Below are 22,665 nucleotides of genomic sequence, written 5' to 3'. Positions count from 1 at the left end.
TTGGTGCTGGGCATGGAGTCTGCTTGGGATTCTCTCTCCCTCAGCCCCTCTCGAAAGAAAGAAAGAAAGAAAGAAAGAAAGAAAGAAAGAAAGAAAGAAAAAAGAAAGAGAGAGAGAGAAAGAAAGAAAGGAAGGAAGGAAGGAAGGAAGGAAGGAAGGAAGGTGGGTGGAGGGAGGAAGGGGGGAGGAGATGTCCGAGTCCATGCTGGGATGTTCTGAATTCAGGTATATCATAGGGTAGTAGGAGTAATGACAATTTTAACACACCCTAAATTAGATGAGCAGAAGCCCCAGCAGAAGCTCAGCTAAGTCCCCATCAACCTACAGAATCAAAAGAAATTATAACTGTTGTGGTTTTAAGCCCCTGGGGTTGTAGGTAGTTTGTTACAGAACAGCAGAAAACCCAAACACACCCAAATACAGTGCAAACTGATCATATCAAACCCATCATCTTCCTCATTAAACCTGTATCTTCCCTCTTTCCACCCTCCCTCTCTTCCTGAAAAATACAGCTCAGCTAATGGCACTTCTCTCTTATGTACCCAGGCACTCAAACTAGAAGCCTGGAATCACGCTTGGTTCCACATCTCTCTTTCAACCTCTAAATCCAATCAAGCACCAAGTCCTGACTATAAGAAACTCCTAGATATTTGTCTGCATTCTTCTCTGTTCCTGTTAGTGTTCTGCCACTTAGACCCTCTCTGCCTTTAACCTGGATCATGGCAACAACCTCCCAGAGGCTCTACACTCAGCTCCTTCCGGGCATTCTCCACAAATCTCTGTAAATCTTCTCATGGCATCCCCTCCTAAAACTCTCAATGGATTCCCTATTGCTCAGAAGAGGAGACTCACAGGGTCTCTGTGATCTAGGCCCTGTATTTCTCCTCAGGCCTTTCCAAGCATAACCTCAGACAGAAATCATAAAGGAAAAGATTGCAAAAGAATCAAAAATATCTCAAAAACCCCACTTTAACAGAAAGTAAATGACAAAACAGGGGGGAAAGGCTGCAATGTAGATGTGTGTGTGAAAGGGTTAACATTTTAAATATGTGAAGAACTTCTGCAAATTGTTAAGGAAGATGAACACTCTAATAGGAATATGAGCAAAGAAACATTTAAAAAAAAAAAAAAAAAGCACCACAGAAGGAATATAAAGGACAGATAAAAAGACATACATACAGACGGATAGAAACAAAGAGAATATGTCCAACCACACTTCTGAGGCACCTGGATGGCTCAGTGAGTTAAGCAACTGAGTTGATTTTGGCTCAGTCATGCTCTCAGGGTCAGGCTCCTCGCTCAGCAGGGAGTCTGCTTGAGATCCTCTCTGTCCCTCCTCCTATCCCCCGCCTTGCCCCCCATACCCAGTGTACTCTCTCTGTCAAATAAAAAAGTAAATCTTAAAGTAAAAAAAAAAAAAAAAAAGATACACTTCTTATGAAAGTATGTATCGGTTTAATCTTTCTGGAGGCTATTTTATAATACATATCAGAAGTTAAAATATGCATATCGTTTGATCCAACCATTTCACTTTCAGAAACTTATTTTAAGGAAGTAATAGAACAAGTACCCGAAGGTTTGAAAAATACTCGTTGTGGTTGTTTCATAATAGCTATAAATAACCTAAATGTCTAATAGGAGACTGGCTAAATAAATCATGACACATCCACACAATGGACTAAAACTGATGATGCAGACATTTAACACAAAAAGATAGTTAGGGTGTACTGCTAAGTGAGAAAGCAGATTACAGAGGATGATGTGCAGTAAATCCTTTTTTTTTTTTATAAAAATACACAAGTCTGGAAGGCACACCAAAACATTAACAATGGTGAACGACAGGATTTTGAATAATATTTTCTTTTTTATTAAAGACTTTTTTTTTTTTAACTAATCTCTACACCCCATGTGGGGCTCAAACTTGCAACCCAAAGACCAAGAGTCACAGGCTCCACCAACTGAGCCAGCTGGGTGCCCCCCTATTTTCTCTCTTTGTCTAATTTTCTCTTCTAATTATTCTACTATCTCCACAGAGTAACCTGTATAAAAAATATTTTATGAGGGATGTCTGCCTGGCTCAGTTGGAAGAGGATGCGACTCTTGATCTTAGAGTTATGAGTTCGAGCCTCACATGGGGTGCAGAAATTATTTAAATTTTTAAAATTTTAAATATATTTTATGACATCATGATTGTTTTCTTCCACATCAACTACACGTCATACCAGGAACTGGCATTCATTTCATTGTTTCAAGTCTTCCAGCCCCCAACACCAAACACCAGTAGAGAGTCTACAGCAGGGCCCTTACTGAGATACAAACATACACAGCATTGAACAGTGAGTTATAATCCTGGAAACTTCTCTGTGGTTTCAAATAAATGGTAATTGAAAGACTGAGATAGTATTGTAACAGTGCCTAGAACACTGCTTTACACTTAAAGTGTGGAGAAGGGCCTTGTGTGTTTGAGGAGGGTAGGTGGGAGACAGGACGAGAAGGGATAGAAAGTGAGAAGGAAAACAAAAATAGGTTAAGTCCCTACAGCACTGATACTCAACTTTTCAGACAAATGCTTCTAAGCACATTTAATTAATAAGAACTATCAAATGGTGGGACACCTGGGTGGCTCAGTGGGTTAAAGCCTCTGCCTTCGGCTCAGGTCATGGTCTCAGGGTCCTGGGATCGAGCCCCGCATTGGGTTCTCTCTGCTCAGCGGGGAGCCTGCTTCCCCTCCCCCCTGCCTGCCTCTCTACTTGTGATCTCTCTCTGTCAAATAAAAAAAAAAAAAAAAAAAAAAAAAAGAACTATCAAATGGTAACTCGTTTCTCTCTCCAGAACTCAACCTTTCTGGAACATGAGGCATAAAAACTAATTTCTGTGCCAACGGGAGACAAAGCCCATGCTCAGCAGCACCTGTAGTTTAATCACAGACAGGACCCTCCAACTCTCACTCACAGCCTCTTCACTGGGGCACGCAGTTCTAATAGGCTTAGTCATCTGGTTTCCGGGTCCACTGCAGATTAAAAACGACAAATTAGAGAGGCACTAATTCAGGAAGGCACATGGATAGCAGCGAGAAGTGAGGAGGGACAGTCTCCAAAGAAAGGAACCAAAAAACACAATAAGGCACAAACATAAAATTCTGTAAGCAGTGTAAGCCAGGAGCAGTTTATTCAGGAGCAAATGGTCTTGCCCATATCAAGCAAGCAAAGATCCTAATAGACCTAATAACAATGCATTTGAGAAATAAAAGAATGATGAGGTGTCAGACTTGGAAAGTAATGTCACCATCATGTCATCCTTGTTTTACAAACAAGGACCCGGATGGACAGGGTGGGGAAGTAAGCTGTCCACAGTATAGGGCATGGTGGTCACCAGACATGTTCTGAGCAGGTGTACTTTCTAACTGTGATATATAATCTAGAAGACAGGAAATATATCATTTGTCTCAGAAAGAGTCCTATCCAAAATAGTATACTTTCAAAACTCTTAAACCCTCAGGGGTTGGGAACACCTGTCTTCCCATGATGACTCATCTCAAATGGGCTTTCCAAATGATCAGGCCACTCCTCTATTCAGCCTGTCGGCCCTTTTCTTCAAAAACTTTAGCAATTTCTCCCCATCCTCCTTACTTTCTATAAACCCCAATTCAACTTCCACCCAATAGCATTGGCTAGAAAACAAAAGCCAGGAGGGGTGGGGGAAAAAAAGAAAAAACAAAAAAAAAAGGAAGAAAAAACAAACAAAAGCCATGAGGCAAGAACTCCATCAACCCGTCAAACCCTATAAATTTCTATCTTCTGTACCCATTCTTTCTCCTGTGTCCTTCCAGGTCAGTGAATGAAGTGCCTTTTCTCTTGTCCGAAGTCCTCTCCTGTACCTGAGTTTAGGATTCTATCCATGACCTGTCACCAACTCCTCAGTCCTATTCCATCAATAATTTCCCCTGTACTATATTCCCAACCCCTTCCTTACTACTGGCTATTTCTTCCCTGTTTAACGTACTCAAGATGCTCTTCCACCATTAAAAATAATGAATTCTTCTGTGACTCAGCGTCCAACTGACTTTCCATTCACTCATATCACCGCTTTCTGACTCCACTCCACACCACTGCTCCACTTTAACTGCTCTAACAAAGCTCATAAGTAATCTCCATATTTCCAAAGCCAAGAAACACCCTTTCATTCTTATCATGACCTTTCTGATTTCTAACACCCCAAAGAATCTACACTTTCCTCCTTTTTAATCTACTTAGTATTCATTTCTATCACTTAGTATCTCCTGGTTCTACATCTGTATCTCCAATCATTTTGCCTCCTTCATCTGTTCATTCATTCCTTCAAGTGGTTGTCCCTGAGCCCCTCTGATTTGCTAGACACTACACAGGGCACTGGGGATATACAATGAATAAGTAAGTCAAGGTCTCTGCTTTCACAAAGGTGATATTCCTGGGGAGGGAGATAAACAATAAGCAAGAAATCAGTTGATACAGGCTACCTGGCAAAATAAAACATGGTAAGTTCCTTATATTGGTTGGTGAAGGAAGTTCTCTCTGAGGTAAGATTTAAGTGAGATCTGAATGACAAGAAGTCAGCCATGGAGAGATCAGGAAGAAGAACACTGCAGGCATTAAAGACCTAAATATGAGACCTGAAACCATAAAACTCCTAGAAGAAAACATGGGCAGTAATTTCTTTGACATCAGTTGCAGCAATATTTTTTCTAGATAAGTCTCCTAAGGCAAGGGAAACACAAGCAAAAATAAACTATTGGGACTACACCAAAATAAAAAGCTTTTGTGTTGTTTTGTACAAAACGAAAAGACAACCTACTAAATTAGAGAAGATATTTGCAAATGATGTATCTGCTAATGAGTTAATATCCAAAATATATAAAGATCTTCTATAATTCAACACCAAAAGACCCCAAATCCAAGTAAAAGAATGAGCAGAGGATCTGAATAAACATTTTTCCAAAGACAACACACAGATGGCCAAGAAACACATGAAAAGGTACTTAAAAAAAAAAAAAGCTCAACATCACTAATCATCAGGAAAATGCAAATCAAAACAAAACCACAATGAGATAATATCTTAGACCTGTCAGAATGGCTAAAATAATAATTAAAAAATAACAAATAATAAATGCTGGCGAGGATATGGAGAAAAAGAAACCTTTGTGCACTGTTGGCAGGAATGTAAATTGGTGCAGCCACTGTGAAAAATAGAATGGAGGGTCCTCAAAAAATTAAAAAAAGAAATGCCCTATGATCCAGTAATTCCACTAGTAGGTGTTTACTCAAAGAAAACAAAAATATTAATTCAAAAAGATATACGCACCCCTATTCATCGCAACATTATTTATAACAGCTAAGATATGGAAGCAACCCTAAGGTCCATCAACAGATAAATGGATAAAGATGTGGTATATATATATAATGTAATATGATTCCACCACAGAAAAAAATGCAACAACATTTGCAACAACACAGATGGACCTAGAGGGTATTATGCTAAGTGAAATAAGTCAAACAGAGAAAGACAAATACTGCCTGATCTCACTTACAAGGGGAATCTGAAAAACAAAACAAATGAACAAAGAAACAAACAAAAGAACAGACTCTTAAATACAAAGAGCAAGCTGGTAGTTGCCAGGCAGGTGGGGGGTTGGTTAAATAGATAAAGGGGATCAAGAGGTACAAACTTCCAGTTATAAAATAAATCACAAAGATGAGAAGTACAGCATAGAAAATATAGCCAATAATATGCTAGGTGACAGGTGGCAACTACACTTACTGTGATGAGCACTTAGTAATGTACAGAATTGTTGAATCACAATGTTGTACACCTGAAACTAATATAACACTGTAATTACGTTATACTTCAAAAAAACTTACTTAACTTTAAAAATAGATTTTAACATATTTTTCTATACAAGTACCTACCCCCTTCCTTCCCTCTCACTTTATTTCCTTCCTTCCTTTGCATTTCCTTTGTTCTTTTTTTTTTCCTAGCGTCCTTCATTTCTTCCTATCTTTAAAAGAAAAAAAAAAAAAAAAAAGACATTCCAGGCAAAAGAACCAGCCATGCCTAAGATACCAAAGAGGAAACTACGTTCAGTGCTCGAAAGAGATGAAGGAGAATCGCTGTGGCTGAAGAGCACGGAGGATTGGATTTTGGTGGAGAAAGAGAGAAGCCTTCAAAGGGGTTTGCAGGTCCGAGTGAGGAGTTTGGATTGTACTCCAGGTGTGCTTCTCTTCCTCTACCTACCCATAGTCCGCTTCTCTCTTCCACATGGTCTCCCTGTGAGATCTCATTCCATTTCACTTTTCATTAGTATCATGTGGTTACAGGACAACAGTCACCAAACCTTTCTCTAAAATCCAGGCCAGCCCTACCCTCCAGTGTCCTAAACCGTAACCACCCTTGGATTTTCACTGGTGCTTTACGCTAAAAAGTCCCAAACTAAAGTCATTCTCTTCCCTCACACACTGTTCTTTCTTCATTTTGTTAACACCATTATCAACCCAGTCACTTAAGCCAGATGCCCAAGCTTCAACCTAGCTTCCTCTCACCTCCAACATCTAATTACCAACATCAATTTTTCAAGTTTAAAGGAGAGATAGGGAGGAGGGTAAATGGAAAAGGAATGGAATCTTTTGCCTCCACTAATAATGACACTTCCCAGTGCAGCTCATACATATAAGCCAAGGTTAACAACCCATCTCAGGAATGTTGTCTTAGTCCCAGCTACACAAGTCTACATAACACCCCAACCTAACCAACCCATGCCACTGTCCCTCTCAGTCTCAAGAGAGATTACAGAACTTAAAAATCATGTCTTTTAGTTAGAAGATATCCCTGAGACTACCCAGTGATCTCCATATTTATACAAGGAAAAACACACAGAAGGATAAGTCGTGTGTCCCAGATCACTGAGAGAGACTACACAATCTATTTCGCTTACTTTGTATAGTTATTTGTTCATATGAGCTAAACCTTGAACCAAAACTTGCTTATATAGACGTGGGCATTATTCTATCATATCCCCTTAAAATCACTCCAAAATTGCTGCGTAAGCCATTTAAATGACCCATTTTATATTACTAACATAACATATTAATAATCTAAAACTATGTTTTTAAAAGAAGAATACTTCATTTTCTGAGAAAGTCTACATTATCCCAAATTAACTTTTTTTTAAGTGAATTCTCATCATAGGTCAGAGAGCCACCAAGATCTGATCTTTCAACAAGGTCACAGAACTCACAGGGCAAACCACTGGGCAACAGTTACTGATGATCCCCCTTTTCACTGCTTCTCTCTGAAAGTAACAAGAACAGGGAGAAATAAGTGCCTATCTATGTTCTAAGAGCTACATACAGTGATCAATTTTAGGTACCACCTCTCTAGACTCAATTTATAACCAAGCTGCTGAGCTGTATTTATGAACATTTTAAAAACAAGATTCTCAGGCACCTGGGTGGCACAGTCGGTTAAACACCCAACTCTTGGTTTCAGCTCGGATCATGATTTTGGGGTCTGGGGTTGAACCCTGCATCAGGCTCCAAACTCAGGGTGGTGTCTGCTTGAGATTCTCTCTCTCCTCCTCTCTTTGCCCTTCCTGCTTGTGGTGTTTCTCTCTCTAAATAAATAAATAAATATTTTAAAAACAAAACAAAACCATATTCTCTCTGATCAACTTAAGTCTCGTTGTCCTCCCTTCCCTCAACTCCTGAAGACTACAATATACCTCTTAAGAGGGTATACCACCACTCCCCTTTCTCTTTGGGTACCTCTTTTCCTAGCTAGACCTGGGGTTAGTCTGTGCTTTTTCAAATTATATATTCCTTTCCCATGTCCTTTGCTCCCATGCTCACTATGCTAAATATAAGTTGAAAATCACTGTCCTAATTTACTGCAGGCCAACAACCACCACAAGCTAGAAAATTAATGCATGCCTCGCTTAAAGACAAATTTTAGTTACTTCTGAGTTCTTGATACTTGACCTAACCTTCTCCATCTTCACAATATAGACAAATAGTTCGAGTTCCTTTATGTAGTTAAGATATTTATCTTTGCATCTCTACTTCTGAGATTGATCGAATTAGGTACCCATAATTGAATATAATCAATAAAGAGATTTCCAAGATTTTCTGGAAGGTGCTCTACTTTGCTTTGAATTTTTGTTATTTTTCAACTTTGCCAAAAACCTACAAGATTTGGTCGCTCTTATCATTTTAATAAGGTCAACACTTCAGATCTATTATACTACTGGAATAGGAATAGAGAGGTCTGTATATATCACATTTCTTTGGCCTGTAGTGCCTACCCGGTAAATCTGAATTAGTATTGATTTACTATATTATTTCTTCAGTTAATTTATTCTCCAGTACGTACTGTTGCATTCCTAAACTGGATACAAAATAAATCTAAGGTTTACATCCTGCTTCCTAAGGATTATCTAACACTTTAAAGTAGTTACAAATGAAATAGATAAATAGGAAAACAAAACTTTGAGATTATGAACCCAAAGCGCCAACAAAAGCAACAAGAATGACAAGCAACCATAGGACAACAGGATAGACTGTGAAGTACAGAGGTTAGGTAGGATTCAGGTAGGTGGGCAGGGCAGGGGAGTGGATCCCAGGTAGAGGGAGCACTGTGGTAAAGCACTGGAAATAACTAAATCCATGGTACAAGGGGAGGAGGAGGGCACAGGCCTGAATGAAGCAGATAACTTGTGTTAGAGCATTTGGGTTGAAGAATTTGAAGCTGGATAGGCAGCTGGGATCAGGCGTTCCTCAGGGGCAGAGAGGCCCTTCATACTAATAATAACATCAAAGGTTGGGGAAATTTTCCAACACACAGGTGGCTTTCAAGCAGGGAAAAAAAAATCAAAACCACAATATTTCTTTGAGATTCCTTCTCTTCTCCTTATTCCTCATCTTTATCTATCTATCTATCTACAGAGTATAGCATTCATTTAAATAATTTGAGTTCCTTTATAAAGTTAAGATACTTTTTTTTTAAAGATTTTATTTATTTATTTGACACAGAGAGAGAGATCACAAGTAGGCAGAGAGGCAGACAGGCAGAAAGAGAGGGAGGCAGGCTCCCTGCTGAGCAGAGAGCCCAATGCAGGGCTCCATCCCACGACTCTGAGATCATTACCTGAGCTGAAGGCAGAGGCTCAACCCACTGAGCCACCCAGGTGCCCCAATACCTTTTTTTTTTTAAGGTTTTATTTATTTGCCAGAGAGAGACACAACGAGAGAGGGAACACAAGCAGGGGGAGTGGGAGAGGGAGAAGCAAGCTTCTTCCTTCCTCACTGAGCAGGGAGCCCGATGTGGGGCTCAATACCAGAACCCTGGGATCATGACCTGAGCCGAAGGCACATGCTTAAAGACTGAGCCACCCAAGTGCCCCTAGCTAAGATACTTAAAACTCGCATTTCTACTTTTGAGATTGATAGATAATATGTGTGTATGTATGTGTGTGTATATATATGTATTTCTCCAAGACACTAACTTCACCACGTTATACACGCAGCAAAACAAATATTGCCTGATAAAAACAAAATTCATGCACTCACATACTAAGTTACCATTTATAGACCGCTAACTATATGCTAGGCATTATGCTAAGCACTTTGCATAATTTCATCTAATCCTTACAACCACCCACAGTATTATCCATATTTTATAAATGAAGCCGGATCTTCATTGACCAACATCACAGGTCTAGGATTCAGGCCAAGGGCTGCCTAGTTCCAATTCCCATGCTTTTAAACCACTGCACATGGGACTAACCTCAGAAGTCTTCTAAGGAGAACATCACAGTGCTTCCATTTTTCTGGGGCACAGGGGACAGATAGCAGGTTTTCCTCAATCACTGCTGAGTTACCCCTTCTGCTCAAACCAAGATTATACATAGCCAAAAGGTCAGATGGAATTATTTCTCCCAGCACTGCCAAATCCCCACCACTGAGATGTTCAGGCTTCTAAAAACCGTAGAGAACAAAGGTCTGAGGAACAGAGCAAAGCAAGGGAAACTAAACAAATCTAACAACCCAGTAAGATAATCAGCACTTCTTGAACCAACAAGATTCACTGACCAGGGAAAATGATGAGTTGGGGGAACAGCAGGAGACTTGCCACCTCTGTAAATGTTGCCTAAGCCCCAATCCTCCAAGAAAGGCCCAACAGATGAGGCCAGAGTCCTCTTTTTTTTTCGTGTTCCGAAGGGTAATAGTCTCTATTTTGTTCTCAAAGTCATGCTCTGTACCAGAGGGACAATAATCTCTCTCTCATCCTAAAGGTCCCAGTACAATAGCTGTAAGCATCCTCAAAAACAGGCAGCAACAAAATGACACGGCATCATATTGCTTTTTCCAGGATTCAAGTCCTAGATGAAAGGCATCATTATTTACAATCATTATAATTACAAATGATAATCTAACATCAATGCTATGCTTGGCCTTCTATGATGATAATATAGGGATGCCATAAACTCTTTCATCCAATTATCTCTCGGCTCTTCAGAAATCAGGAATAACAAAGCTTCTGCTGGCATTGCCATCCACTGTCTGCCAAGGATAACTCATAACCCAAGGAGAAAACTGACCAGTTCAGGCTGATTCGCTCACAGCAGGTCCTGAGTGAAACTCCAGATTTTCACTCTTTCAACTTTGTTCCGACTTGAGGAATTCTCTCTCTGCCAAGGTGAAAGCGTCACTCAGAAGGACTCCTCTTCCCTAACAATTGTTCATAACTCAACAAGAAGAACGGAGATTGTTTAAAGTATACATAATACTCTAAAAATAAAGACAGCACTCTAGCAATACTAAAGATACTGGAAGGGGGTAAGGAGGCACAAAATGCTGCAGCCCGAACTGGGTTTTTTTTTTTTTTTTACTTTGGGTATAAGCACAGAACATATGATTTATTTATGTAGGCAATTTTGTTCCTCAAAAGAAACCAAAAATGTTGCAATACTCACTTCAATTTTGCTAAGAATATAACATATGCAAACGTGCAGAACTAGACATGTTCCCAAAAACAAGGTTACTCGATGAAGGGGTTCCAGAGAAAACTCTGTTAAGAACAATCCACCTTCAGTGTTTCCTAACCATTTCCTCACTGGTCTCCTTCCCCTCGACACCTCCAGAATTGAGACTACAACACACACCTTTTTGGAGGGTGCCTTTGTTTCATATGCATTGCTCACATTATGTCAACAAGGAGGGCAGGAGCCAATCTTCCATTATTTCTATGTATGCCACAGCATCACAGAGCTGAAAATACTGTAGATGCTCAGTTATCCTTGTGGCTCCTGGCTGGCAGGCCAAGCTGTCTCTTCTGCGCTGTGCATTACACATAACTACGCCCTCCCGTTTCATGGTCATAACAGCCCTACAGAGGCAGGAAGGACAGTTACTACAAATGAGGAACCAGTGGCTCACACTGGTTGAATGAGTTCCCAAAGCCACACCAGCAGATAGTAGTCAAAAAACTTGAACCCAATATCCCTAATTGCAAGTGCTAGATTCTTCCTGAAAATTCTTTATGCAAAGGATTATCAACATCTTCTCTCACAACATTCTGATTTTTAATAACTCGTCCCAACTGAACCTTCCTATAAGCAATTCATGTCAGAAAATGCTTCCACAATACTTTTGGGTTGCTCAGATAGGAGCAATGAGAATACAAGGAGAATTGTTTCAAGTTCATACTCCATGTTCAGTCAGCAGTAGAGTACAGTGACAACGTCCTCGGCCAGAGCCTACGAAGACTTACCATTCTATCTCCTGTAATTCACTGGTTCACTTCTGGAAGGAGACATGTTATATAGAAAAGACATGAAGATTTTTAACCATAACAGGTTAAACAGAAAGACTGTTGGCTCACTGATTCTGAGAAAATGAATTTAAAAACCAAGTGATTCGCCTAAAGTCAGATGAGACCCTTCTGAGCCATCCCTGACTCCTCTCTCTTTCCCCAATAACAGTCAACACGTCGTCTGTGCCACCTTGGCACAACTGACATTTTGGGCTGGGGAAGTCTTTGTTGTGGTGGGGAGGGAGGGCTATTGGGTGTGCTTAGCAGCATCCTTGGCCTATACCCCCTAGATGCCAGTATTACCTCCCACCCTGTAACAATCAAAAATGTCTCCAGACATTACTAAATGTCACCTGGAGGTAACTGCTCCTGGTTGAGAATCACTGGTCTCGATCAGTAGTCTCCAAAGAGAGGTACACAAAACAGTCCACTGGGAAGGCAAATATATGGATGAGACTCTCCACTTATATTATCATCTTAAAAAATAAGACTTTCTCTTTATTAATACTTACTAGACGGCCCAACACTAGTGTTCCCATCCAGTCTCTATGTCAGCCCGGGTCTCATATGAATCTAAAGGAATAAGCAAAGCATGGAAGCTCCATAGCGCAGGCTGAGGTGGAATGAAATGTACTACAGTTCATGTGCTTGGTTAAGTAGATTTACCGATCACATTTGTTTGAAATGAATTAACCCTCACAAAGCAAACAAGGGGCTTAAAAAGATTCCTGCAAAGATACCTTAGATTAAAGACCGCATACACAAACAACAAAAATATGGCAGTGCCTCATTTCTATTTGGGTGTACTTTTAAGATTTTATTTACTTATTTGATAGAGAGAGCGCACGCAAGTGAGTGCATGCACAAGCAAGGGCAGCAGCAGGCAGAAGGGAAGGGGGAGAAGCAGGCTCTCCGCTGAGCAGAGAGCCAGATGGGCTCCATCCCACCTGACCTGAAGGCAGAAGCTTAACCTACTGAGCCACCCAGGCGTCCTTCCTGGTGTAGTTTTTTTTTTGTTTTTTTGTTTTTTTTATTTATTTGTTCCTGGTGTAGTTTTCATCAGTCATATTACAATATAGAAACAAGATATGACAAGAAATGCACCAAAACCTATCCAGAGAGCTTAAAATACACATTTGCATCTCTTATCATAAATGATTAACTTGGGCGCCTGGGTGGCTCAGTGGGTTAAGCCGCTGCCTTCGGCTCAGGTCATGATCTCAGGGTCCTGGGATCGAGTCCCGCATCCGGCTCTCTGCTCAGCAGGGAGCCTGCTTCCCTCTCTCTCTCTCCGCCTGCCTCTCTGTCTACTTGTGATTTCTCTCTGTCAAATAAATAAATAAAATCTTAAAAAAAAAAAAAATAAATAAATGATTAACTTCATTTTAAGTATATACTGTGCCTTCAGATATTAGCTAATGAAAGCAGGACATGCGCATAATGTATAAGCAAAAAGGCATACATCCAATAAAGGGATTAAATGTTTAACTGAGAACAGGAGACCTCAGTGGTCTCCTTCCCCTCAACACCTTCAGAATTGAGAGACTACACCACACACTCTTTTGGAGGGTGCCTTTGTTTCATGTGCATTGCTCACATTATGTCAACAAGAGGGCATCAGAGCCAATCTTCCATTATTTCTCTAAATAATGCCATTTAGACAGTGCCACTCCATGCAAAAAGTTTAGCGAACATTGCTCTAAACCAACACCGACAGAACTTTCTATGATGATGAAATATTTTCTATCTGTGCTGTCCAAAATTGTAGGTCCTAACCACGTGTGGCTATTAAGCAAATTAAAAGTGGCTAGTGTGCCTACAGAATCAAAGTTGAATTTTAATTTCGGTAACTTAAATTTAAACAGCCATATGTGGCTGTGGCTACTTCATGGGACAGCACAGCCCTGGACCATTGGTAGATTATGTTATCTCGAAACAAAAAGCTCCCAGCAGGCAATGCACTTTCCTGCTTTTTGTCTTTGGTCATGGTATTCTCTCTGCTTTGAATGTTCTCTCAACCTTGTCCACCTAGTAATAAATTCTTATTCTTGAAGGCCTACCTCAAATAACACCTTTCTTTAGCTTTCCTAACTACTCCTGACCCCACAGAATTAACTGCTGCCTCAGGTCTGTTGCCCTCCCCCTTTTATAACATTCCACTCCCATACTTAGAGCTACTGGCTCGGGCATCTGAAGTTCTGGCATTGGGAGTTCCTCAAGGCAGTGTCTTATTTATCACTGGCTGATGTCCAGGACATCGTGAGTGCTCAGTAATGGTTACTGGATACGGCAATGAATGGACCAACAAACCCTGATCACCCTGTTTAGACTGCAATGCTTCTTCCACCATAACAAAAAAAAAAAAAAAAAAAAAAAAAAAGCTCCAGAAAAGCAGACCAAAGGCTACTCTTTGCTACTTCACAGTGCCAGATGCTACTTCAATAGACAATACCATTTCTATTATTACCACTGTTTGGCTCTTTCAGATGCAGATGTCACAGTTATTTCTTAAGCAGGCTTGAAAAGCATTTAGCCTTTGAAGAGCACAAAATGAAGGTACTTGGTGGTGTAAGCCCCTCTCTGAGGGTCACCTTTCAAATACTGCCATGACTGCTCTGATGCAGTCATGGCTCACGGATCCCGGATTAATGTTTATCAAGCTTTTCCTGTGTACTCTACATGCAGCTTTAGCTACTCAGGTACAAGTGGACGCCTCCCCTTATCTCCTCCCACTCAAAACCCACGTGAAACTGTTTCTCTTCATCATCTTGCATTGAATGAGTATGACTTTGTTAGAAAGACCAAAGGCAAGGCTTTGACCATGCAATTGCTTATTCTGGATTTCATTTCTGAATTCTAGATTTGGCTATATTTAGCAAAGCTAAAACCGTCATCGTGCCCGAAGCCAGGAAGAAGACACCATTCACAAGCCACCCCCTGAAAATCTGCAGTTGCCACTAAAAAACCAGACTTCCCAGCAGGCAAAGACATCTGAGGTGGGAGGGATCAAATTGGTGTTTGCGTCAGAGAAGACCTCAGGTGCTCAGAACCAACCTCTCTGCCTGGCACTTAAGCTCTCCATAATCTTATTGCCTCTTTTTTTCTCTCCAACCTACCCTCTGCTCTGGTCACACATCCTCACTCTCTCCCCCGTCCACTCCTTTCTGTAACACTGGTCATCCTACTCCCTCACCTGCTTCTCCTTAAAGCTGCTTGCCTCTCACTGAAACTTCCAGACAGCTCCCCTGCCCCCAAACACTACCCTCCCCCCACCATTGCCCCACAATTAGCATAGGGCTGAGGCACAGAGGGTAGAAGGGCAAGCTGAGAGCTAATCAGTAGTTACTGAAAGACCCAGGGCTACCAAAGAAAGTGAGCAGCAAATCAACAGCCAGGGAACAAACGTAAAAGAATTCCCTTCTACCATTCCATGTCCTTCTTTCCTTGCTTCTTCTTTCTGGAAAGGAAATTCGTACTAATCCAAACGATACCACTAGTCAGTATCTCTGAATCATACTGTTTCACCACTACACACTTGCATATTCTAACTCTCTCTGCTGGGAAGGCCTTGGGTAACCCTCATCTGGACCATCTGCTGGGCAATTTCCATTCCTGTTCAAACTACACTTCATCTATAAACCCTGGCCTCCAGGCCCTTTCCCTTTATCACCTCATGACATCTTTTTATCATCTACTATAAACCAAGGGCCATGCCAAGTGCTAGACCCTGATCTTAGGGTTATTTCTTGGTCTATGAGCTCCTTAAGAGCCAGGCCCACGACCTATTCATCTTAGTAATTCTGGAATCTAATGCACTGCCTGTCACAAAGAAAGCCTAACGAACATTCACTAAATGAACACATGTGCATATCAATACCAACAGAAAGTAATCATATGCTACGTGTGTGTGTACACAGACATACATACATGTATACATATTTGTCTTAGGTGTTTAAACCTCACTACCTTGTGATATTGGTAGAAAAACTTTTAAGTTTACTAGTACAAAAACTCACTTAGTAGTTCTCATTAAGTGTAAACCTAGATTTCCTCAGTGGACGTAAGGAAACTACTCTGATGGGGCACATGCTCCATCTTATATAGGACTGATGCAGTTCTGGAAAGTGGCCTTGGACACAGCAGGTATTCAACAAACATTTACTGTTTAAACCTTAGACATAAGGCCTCATATAGCTAAGGACAAATAACAAAAGCACAGCTCTTTAGTCCTTCTCTGAGCATTGCTCCAATTTTCCCATTGAGCTCATTCCAGAAGCTTAACCAAATCTTCCCTTGATATCACACACCTATGACCTCAGACATGATTAGGAAGTCATCGTGGCATCCTCATGAGGAAGCTAGAGAAGATACCCACGTCTATACCCAGCCTGGAGTAGCCATATCCCCTGAACTCATGGTCTAGAGTCTTCATTTCCCCCAAACAAGCCCCAGTGCCCAGTGAACAGTCAGTGAAAGCAGGCAAGCAAAGCTGATACTGATGGAGGATGGCAGCCCACGCATTCTCCTGTCTTACTCCAGCACCTCTCTCTTGCACTCCTCACTATAAAGCTTAGCCTGATACCCATTTTAGAGAATTAGGGATGACAGGTGGGATGTGGTGCTGTGTTTAAAACGCACCCAAACCTCCCCAAACCGTCTGGTCATTGCCCTGGCAACTCAATGCACAACTGTCATCATCCTTGGACAACTCTGGCTGGGACTGGTGGTTAGGTCCACGCCTGGGGACTCAAAGAGAAAAAGGTGCAGGAAGGAACATGGTCACCCGAAATATGTTGACCCTTTAAGGAGCTAGTGAGGCTTCCACAGAAAAATATCTGACTCTGTCCACCCACCATGGGAAAAGGATTGCTGCAGATTGCTATAGCCAAACCAACCTCCACATTCCCCCCCACTCCCCCTTAACTATATATAGGATAAAATCTTGCTGGCAAATAATGTCTACCACTCATTGAACACCTGAAAAATAATTTCACATTCATTGCCTCATTCGATCTTTGTGACCACGCCAAAGGAGAGGGGTTCTCGATCTTTAGCTTTCATCAGAATCTCTCCAGAAATCTGCTCAAGCCCCACCCTTGTGGTTTACAGGGTGAGGCCTAATTTGCATCTCTAACGAGCTTCCCTATGATGCTGATGCTCCTGATCCAGGACTCCATGCTTTAAGAACCACTGCCACAGAGAAACAGATTCAGGAGAGATTTGAAATGTCTTATCCAAGGTTTCACAGCTAGGAAAGGACAGATGCAGAATTCGAACCCCGATCTGCCTGACTGTATAGAGCCAGTGCTGGTAACCATGGTATACTGTACGTGTGAATATGTACCTTCGTCTTATCAAATGCACCGGCAGTTCCTTTAAGGCAGGCATCACCCTTTAGATCTCCCTATTATGCCTCTCAGAACTTAGTAGTACCTTTATTTAGTAGTGGTACCTTTATTTAGTAAATGCTACATAAATAATTCATATACAGGCTCCTACATAGCTATATACCTCTAAGAGCCACAAATTCAAACTCACTTATAGTCAAAGAATATAAAGACAGCAGTATCACCAGACCGTTTTACAGGAGACTCTCTCTTGCTGCTCTGAGTCTTGGTCCATGCTATCTCCACACCTGCATAACTCCTACTCATTCTCTGGTCAGTCACTTCCCACAGAAAGCAATTCTTGGATCTCTAAAACTAAGGGCCACTGCACCCTAAGCTTGTCTCCACGACAGCACATATCACTCTATTCTAACAGACTGTTTTCCATCTCTCAGCATAGTCTATAAACTATAGCATCTAGTTTTACGTCATATCCCCAGGGCCTAGCACTGTGCCTGGCACATCATAAATATGCTACAACTGCTTGATGAATGAATAAACGAATGCAGAGCTGCAAGTCCTTAATTCCATATAAAAACATCACAATGCATGATGTGCAGTTCTCAGGGATGAATTCCAGGGAAGAGGAAGATAGCCAAGATAACAAAGACCAACTTTGCCTTTTCTCTCGCCATCATTCAGTCCCTGAGAACAGGCACTGCTTAGGGTAGCACCAACTACAATGAGACAATATTCCAGCTGAACAAAATGCTCCTGGGCTATAGGGTCAGCAGAAGCCATTCAAAGAGAAGGAAAGAGCTCTGTGCCCCTTCATTCCTCCTGATTTCTCTCTCACATACTTCTCCATTTCTCCATCCCACTGCAGCTAAGGGCTTTGGCACAGGGATGAAAGACACAGATCAGACTCAAGGGTGCAGATCTGGCAGCAGGCACAGAATCATCTCCCATCCTGCACCAAAGCCCACAAGGAAAGATCCAGAGGGACAGTGACTCAGGCCCCGGATTAAGTCCAGCTAGAGCAGTGCTAAGAATGGAAAACAGCAAGAATTTCACAAGGACATTAATTGTCAGATATTTTTTTTGTTAAGCGTTTTTAAAGTAAAGGCTTTCACCCTAACCCCAGAAAAATGGGCCCAAGTTGAACCCAGTACTTGGACAAGCTGAGAGCCAAAGACAGTTGCTGCTTCATCTCAACCCACATGCCTGCAACAATCACCATGACAGGCATCTCCCAGGCCCAGGTTAGGACCTTTGCTTCAACCTGAGCTTGCAAAAAGGCTCCTTCTCCAGCTTATAAACTGTCCACCCCAAAACCACCATGTTGACCTAACAGAAGCCTCTCCCTTCCCCCCCATCCCCTCTCAGCAATAACACAACCTACAGTAGGTTGGCCCCATCCAATTAGTTTGAATAGCTTCATCCCTAGGAAACTGCTGCTTTTATTAAAAATAAAAGCACACAAGGCAGGCAATGGGCTGTGAAAAGTAGGAGTCTGGCATAATTATGAAGGTCGAGGTTAAGGTTACCAAAAGATACATGCAAAGATTTCCAGAAAGCCTGGGGGATAAAAATATATATTTACATATCTATAGATACACAAATGAACACACATGGAGAGAATTTACACAGCAGATCTAAATATCTTTTCCAATTGAGGAAAAACAAAAATCAGATGCCACTCTCAAGTAATTCTTTCGGCTAAAAAATAAAAATAAAAACTAAAACAGGAGGCAGAGGGGCCTAGTAGACCGGTTTCAAAACAACCACATTCATCTCGTGTAATTTCTGTTATCTTGGCTACATCCTGGGGACCTGATTATAGTTTGGTCAGGAAACAAAACTAGTCAAATCCACCAAGAGCCTTGGCTCTTAGAAAAACATATTCCCATTCTCTGAAAATCCTCTCTTCCTCCAATTCCTGCTCCTGGGAGTGGGAAAGTTGGGTAGAAGGAGAAACCCCTCTCTCTTCTTAAAGCTACTCCACCTCCACCCTTCAGCCCTCACATCACAATTTCAAGTTTAAGAAAGATGACAAGCCCAGCACCCTCTTTGATGTGAAGCTTTACACTTTCACACATACGTTTTCTCATCTGATCCTTATAATTCAGTGAGGCAGACAAGAATTGGCTTGCCAATTTTTAAAGAAATAAAATGAAAGGCCACCGAGGTAAACAATTTCCAGCAACGTTCTTCCACCCCACAAGCCCTGTCACTTCCAAATCTCAGTTTTAAATTTCTCAAGGACAATGATTCACTGAGCAAGGGGAGGGGGAAGGGAGGGTCAATTGGTCAAAACCCATTCATACACTGAACAACTAGAAACCAGTCTTGCTGCATCAGCATAAGATTTTAATTCACCGCACACTGCAAGAGTCCCATCATACCTTCCGCCAACACCTCGTCCACAGTGACCTGCTGTCGCCCAATGCCAAAGACCCTTCCGATGTAGCCACTGCCCAGGCCCGAGGTGCTGCCCCCACCTCCGCTGGAGCCGGAGCCCAGGCCAGAGCCGCCCTGCTCTCGCCGGGAGTCGAAAAACTTCTTCATCTTGCGAATAGGAAGCAGTAAAGCAAAATACCGACGGTTTCTGGAATTTTTTTTTTTTTTTTTTTTTTTTTTTTAAAGAAAACAAGAGATCCAAGGATTTCTTCTCAGATTTCAGCTCGGAGAGGAGCCACCCGAATCCGGCCGTGGGGGTGGGGGCTGAGGGAGGATGCCTATAGGAATATGCGTGTCAATCGCGCCGCGGTCCCCTCCTCCTCAAGAGAGCGATTCGTGTAAGTTTAAACCTGTGATGACAGAAGAGAGAGAGGATGAATCAGTAACACACTTACGAATTCAACCGCTGAGTCCTAGAGAGAGCGAAAGCCATCATCCCGGGGAAACGCTCCGTGCATTTACCTAGCAAGAAAAACCCTGGGGCTGAAAACCCGGCAGAGCCCGGGACCCCTGTGCCCGCGGCTCGGAAAAAGGAAGGATTCGGACGCCTCGGCCAGCGCCGACCGAGCCCGGCACTGCCTCCCCCTCCTCCCGGGTCTCCCCGCCGCCCCAAAAGGCAGCATCCCGGCGGCACCCACTTGAGACGGCTCGGCGGCTGGCTCCCAGCTACCAGCCCTGCAACATTGTCACGGCCGCCGGGCCGGCCTGCGACGCGGAGAAGAGGCGGCGCTGCAGCGAGAGCCGGGGCCGCGTTCGGCGCCCGCCCGCCCGCCAGCTGATCCCCGGAGCGCCCAGCGGAGACTGACCCGCCGCCCCTCCCCCGCGCGCGCTCCCGCCCGGCTCCATCCACCCAACCAGGAAGTGAACCGCCGCCGGAAGTGCCTCTCGGGACGGCGCGGCGACGGGCCGAAGCCCTCCTGTTGCTGCCGCTCAGTCGCGACAAACGAAAAGGAGTCGTTGGAGAGAAGGGGACCCGGGAGTGGGGGGGTGTCTCAGTGTGGAAAGAGTTTTGGAAAAGAACTTTTATCGCCCGGTCCGCATGGCACCATGGGAAAGGTAGTTCGGCGAAACCCAGCGGCTGGACTACAACTCCCAGGATGCCCCTGAAGGAGCGGGCGAGGTGGCTGCGGTGGCCTCCTTGGCCTCTAAGGTGGTTAGTGGGGTGGTGCATTTGTGGGGATTCGGTTATTTAAACACATCCGGTAGAGAGACTGCCAGGGACTCGGAAACTGCTGCATGTTCCACCCTTTTGAGGCCATCTTATTTGCGGCTTGACCTCCCTGCACAAGGGATTCTGGGGGTTGTTGTTTCCAAAAGGATCGAGGCTGACACCTGAAGGACGCGGCTTAACCTCTTAGCCCCTAGCCTGTCCTGCGGGGCTCACCGACGTCACCTGGGCAGAAAGTGGAAGACGGGGTGATCGGGAGAATTTCACTGGCAGTTGGTACAAGGCCACACCCGAACGCCAACCCGAAATGAAATCTGTGCCCTTCTGCCCGCAACCTCAAAAGCTGTTTTTGCTCCAGTTGTTATTGAGAACTGCTCAGCGGTCAGCTCTGAGCTAGGCGCTGTGAGAAAGCTTAACAAGACAGTGTTTCGTCTGAGAACCTATAGGCGAGACTCAAACCGAGAAACTTAAGGGGAGTGTGCAGGGCAAATTCTAGGGTACCAGCAGATCCATATCGCTGGCTCTGATCCCAAACTTCGGGGCTGGGCTGCTGACAGTGACGCTAAATTCTTCCACCTTTGCTGATGTGTGGGTGGGCCTGACCTTCACAGATCTTCCCTCACACAAGAACCCAAGGCTGATCTTCTGTTATTTCTTTTTCACTTCAAGATTTCCTCCTTGATGTTTAACATACAGATATCGCCTGAGTGCCCAAGTCCACTAGGTGGACAACGTGATTTTCATCTGCCAAATTTAGAAGATTTGGAAGGCCGGTTAGTACCCTTCTCCTTCCCTAGATTTCCTAATGGATGATGCTGAAAGTAGTTCCAAATCCCTGCCCCCGCTTCCCAAAAAATCCATGATTTTTCTAACCACCCGAATATAGGTTATTTCTCACCTCCACCCGCTCTGCCTAATTCTGCGACAGCACTCTTGGCTTGTAATTCATCCCAGAACTTTTTCAATAGGCATTTGAGGAGAGGACGGAGAGGTATTGGGGGGGGGGGGATGGGGGGGAAAAAGGTTCTTGCCTTCTCTAATCTTAATGTTGAACTGAGCGAGCGGTGACTGCCGCTTCTCCTTCCTCTTTTCCGTCCTCCTCTCTTCCTTCTCCTTTCCTCCTCCTCCCCTTCCCCTCCCCCATCCTCCTCCTCCTCCTCCTTCCCCTCCCCCTCCTTTTTTCAAGTAGTGCCTTTGTAGTTAAGCTTCCTATGTAGAGACAGCATTTTTTCTTCCAGAGGGAGTCAATGTTGTCACCCCAGTTCACGAATTCATGCAGCCACCTCCAGGGTGGAATGCAGCACCTGCCAGAACCTTCCCTCAAAGAAAGCCCACAGAGGCATGTTCTCTGCACTTTCCTTAAAAGGCTAGATTTTGTCTTGAGGAAGTTTGGAATAGACTTGAAAATAGACGGGAAAGTTCATTTGGAATTAGATTCATTGACCTCCATCTTTAACTACATCTATTGATCTTGACTGATTTTTTTGAAGAGGTTCTGTTGGGTCCCAGAATCTGTTCCGATCTCAGGTTTTACTTCTCTAGACATTCCGGTTACCAGACTAGACCAGGCTTATGCAAATCCCAAGTCTCACTTCTGAGGAACAAAAACTTGTTTTTATCTGATAGGATTAAGGCAGCTAACAAGCATCCACGTGATGCTTTGAGGAGGTTTCTTTATAAAGAAGCAAAAGAGAAAAAACATTAGAACACTGGGTTTCTTGCTTTCCATTCTTTCAGAAATTAATAACAATTATAATGACAAAGCTCCAGTTTTTGATCCTTTACATATAGTCATTACTTGTTCCTCATAACAGCCCTATGAAATAAGCTAATATTAATTGTACCTCATTTTTTAGATGAGGGCTCTGAAGC

At 42.9% G+C, this 22,665-nt stretch overlaps 1 protein-coding gene and 1 long non-coding RNA gene across 20 annotated transcripts in view; both read right to left on the bottom strand.

The window, feature by feature from the left end:
* Positions 1 to 20,481, bottom strand: part of AAK1 (AP2 associated kinase 1) — a 172,568-nt gene extending 152,087 nt beyond the window's left edge. For all 19 annotated transcript variants that reach the window (XM_082744039.1, XM_082744051.1, XM_082744052.1 and 16 more), the window contains exons 1-2: positions 20,264 to 20,481; positions 19,571 to 19,975 (exon numbers count right to left, since the gene is read on the bottom strand). In XM_082744039.1, coding sequence (XP_082600165.1) covers positions 19,571 to 19,733 — 163 coding nt within the window. In that variant the 5' untranslated portion in view covers positions 19,734 to 19,975; positions 20,264 to 20,481. The remainder of the gene's footprint in view (positions 1 to 19,570; positions 19,976 to 20,263) is intronic.
* Positions 1,844 to 14,218, bottom strand: LOC309871070. Its single transcript, XR_014315006.1, has 2 exons — positions 13,218 to 14,218; positions 1,844 to 13,000 (listed from the first exon to the last, which is right to left on the bottom strand). It is a non-coding gene; the product is annotated as an uncharacterized lncRNA (long non-coding RNA).
* Positions 20,482 to 22,665: the final 2,184 nt, after the last annotated feature.

This window comes from Mustela nivalis, assembly GCF_964662115.1.
Source record: "Mustela nivalis genome assembly, chromosome: 8".
Classification (NCBI taxonomy): Eukaryota; Metazoa; Chordata; class Mammalia; order Carnivora; family Mustelidae; genus Mustela; species Mustela nivalis.
Note: the sequence above shows the minus strand (reverse complement) of the source record. Positions and strands in the feature narration are given on the sequence as shown.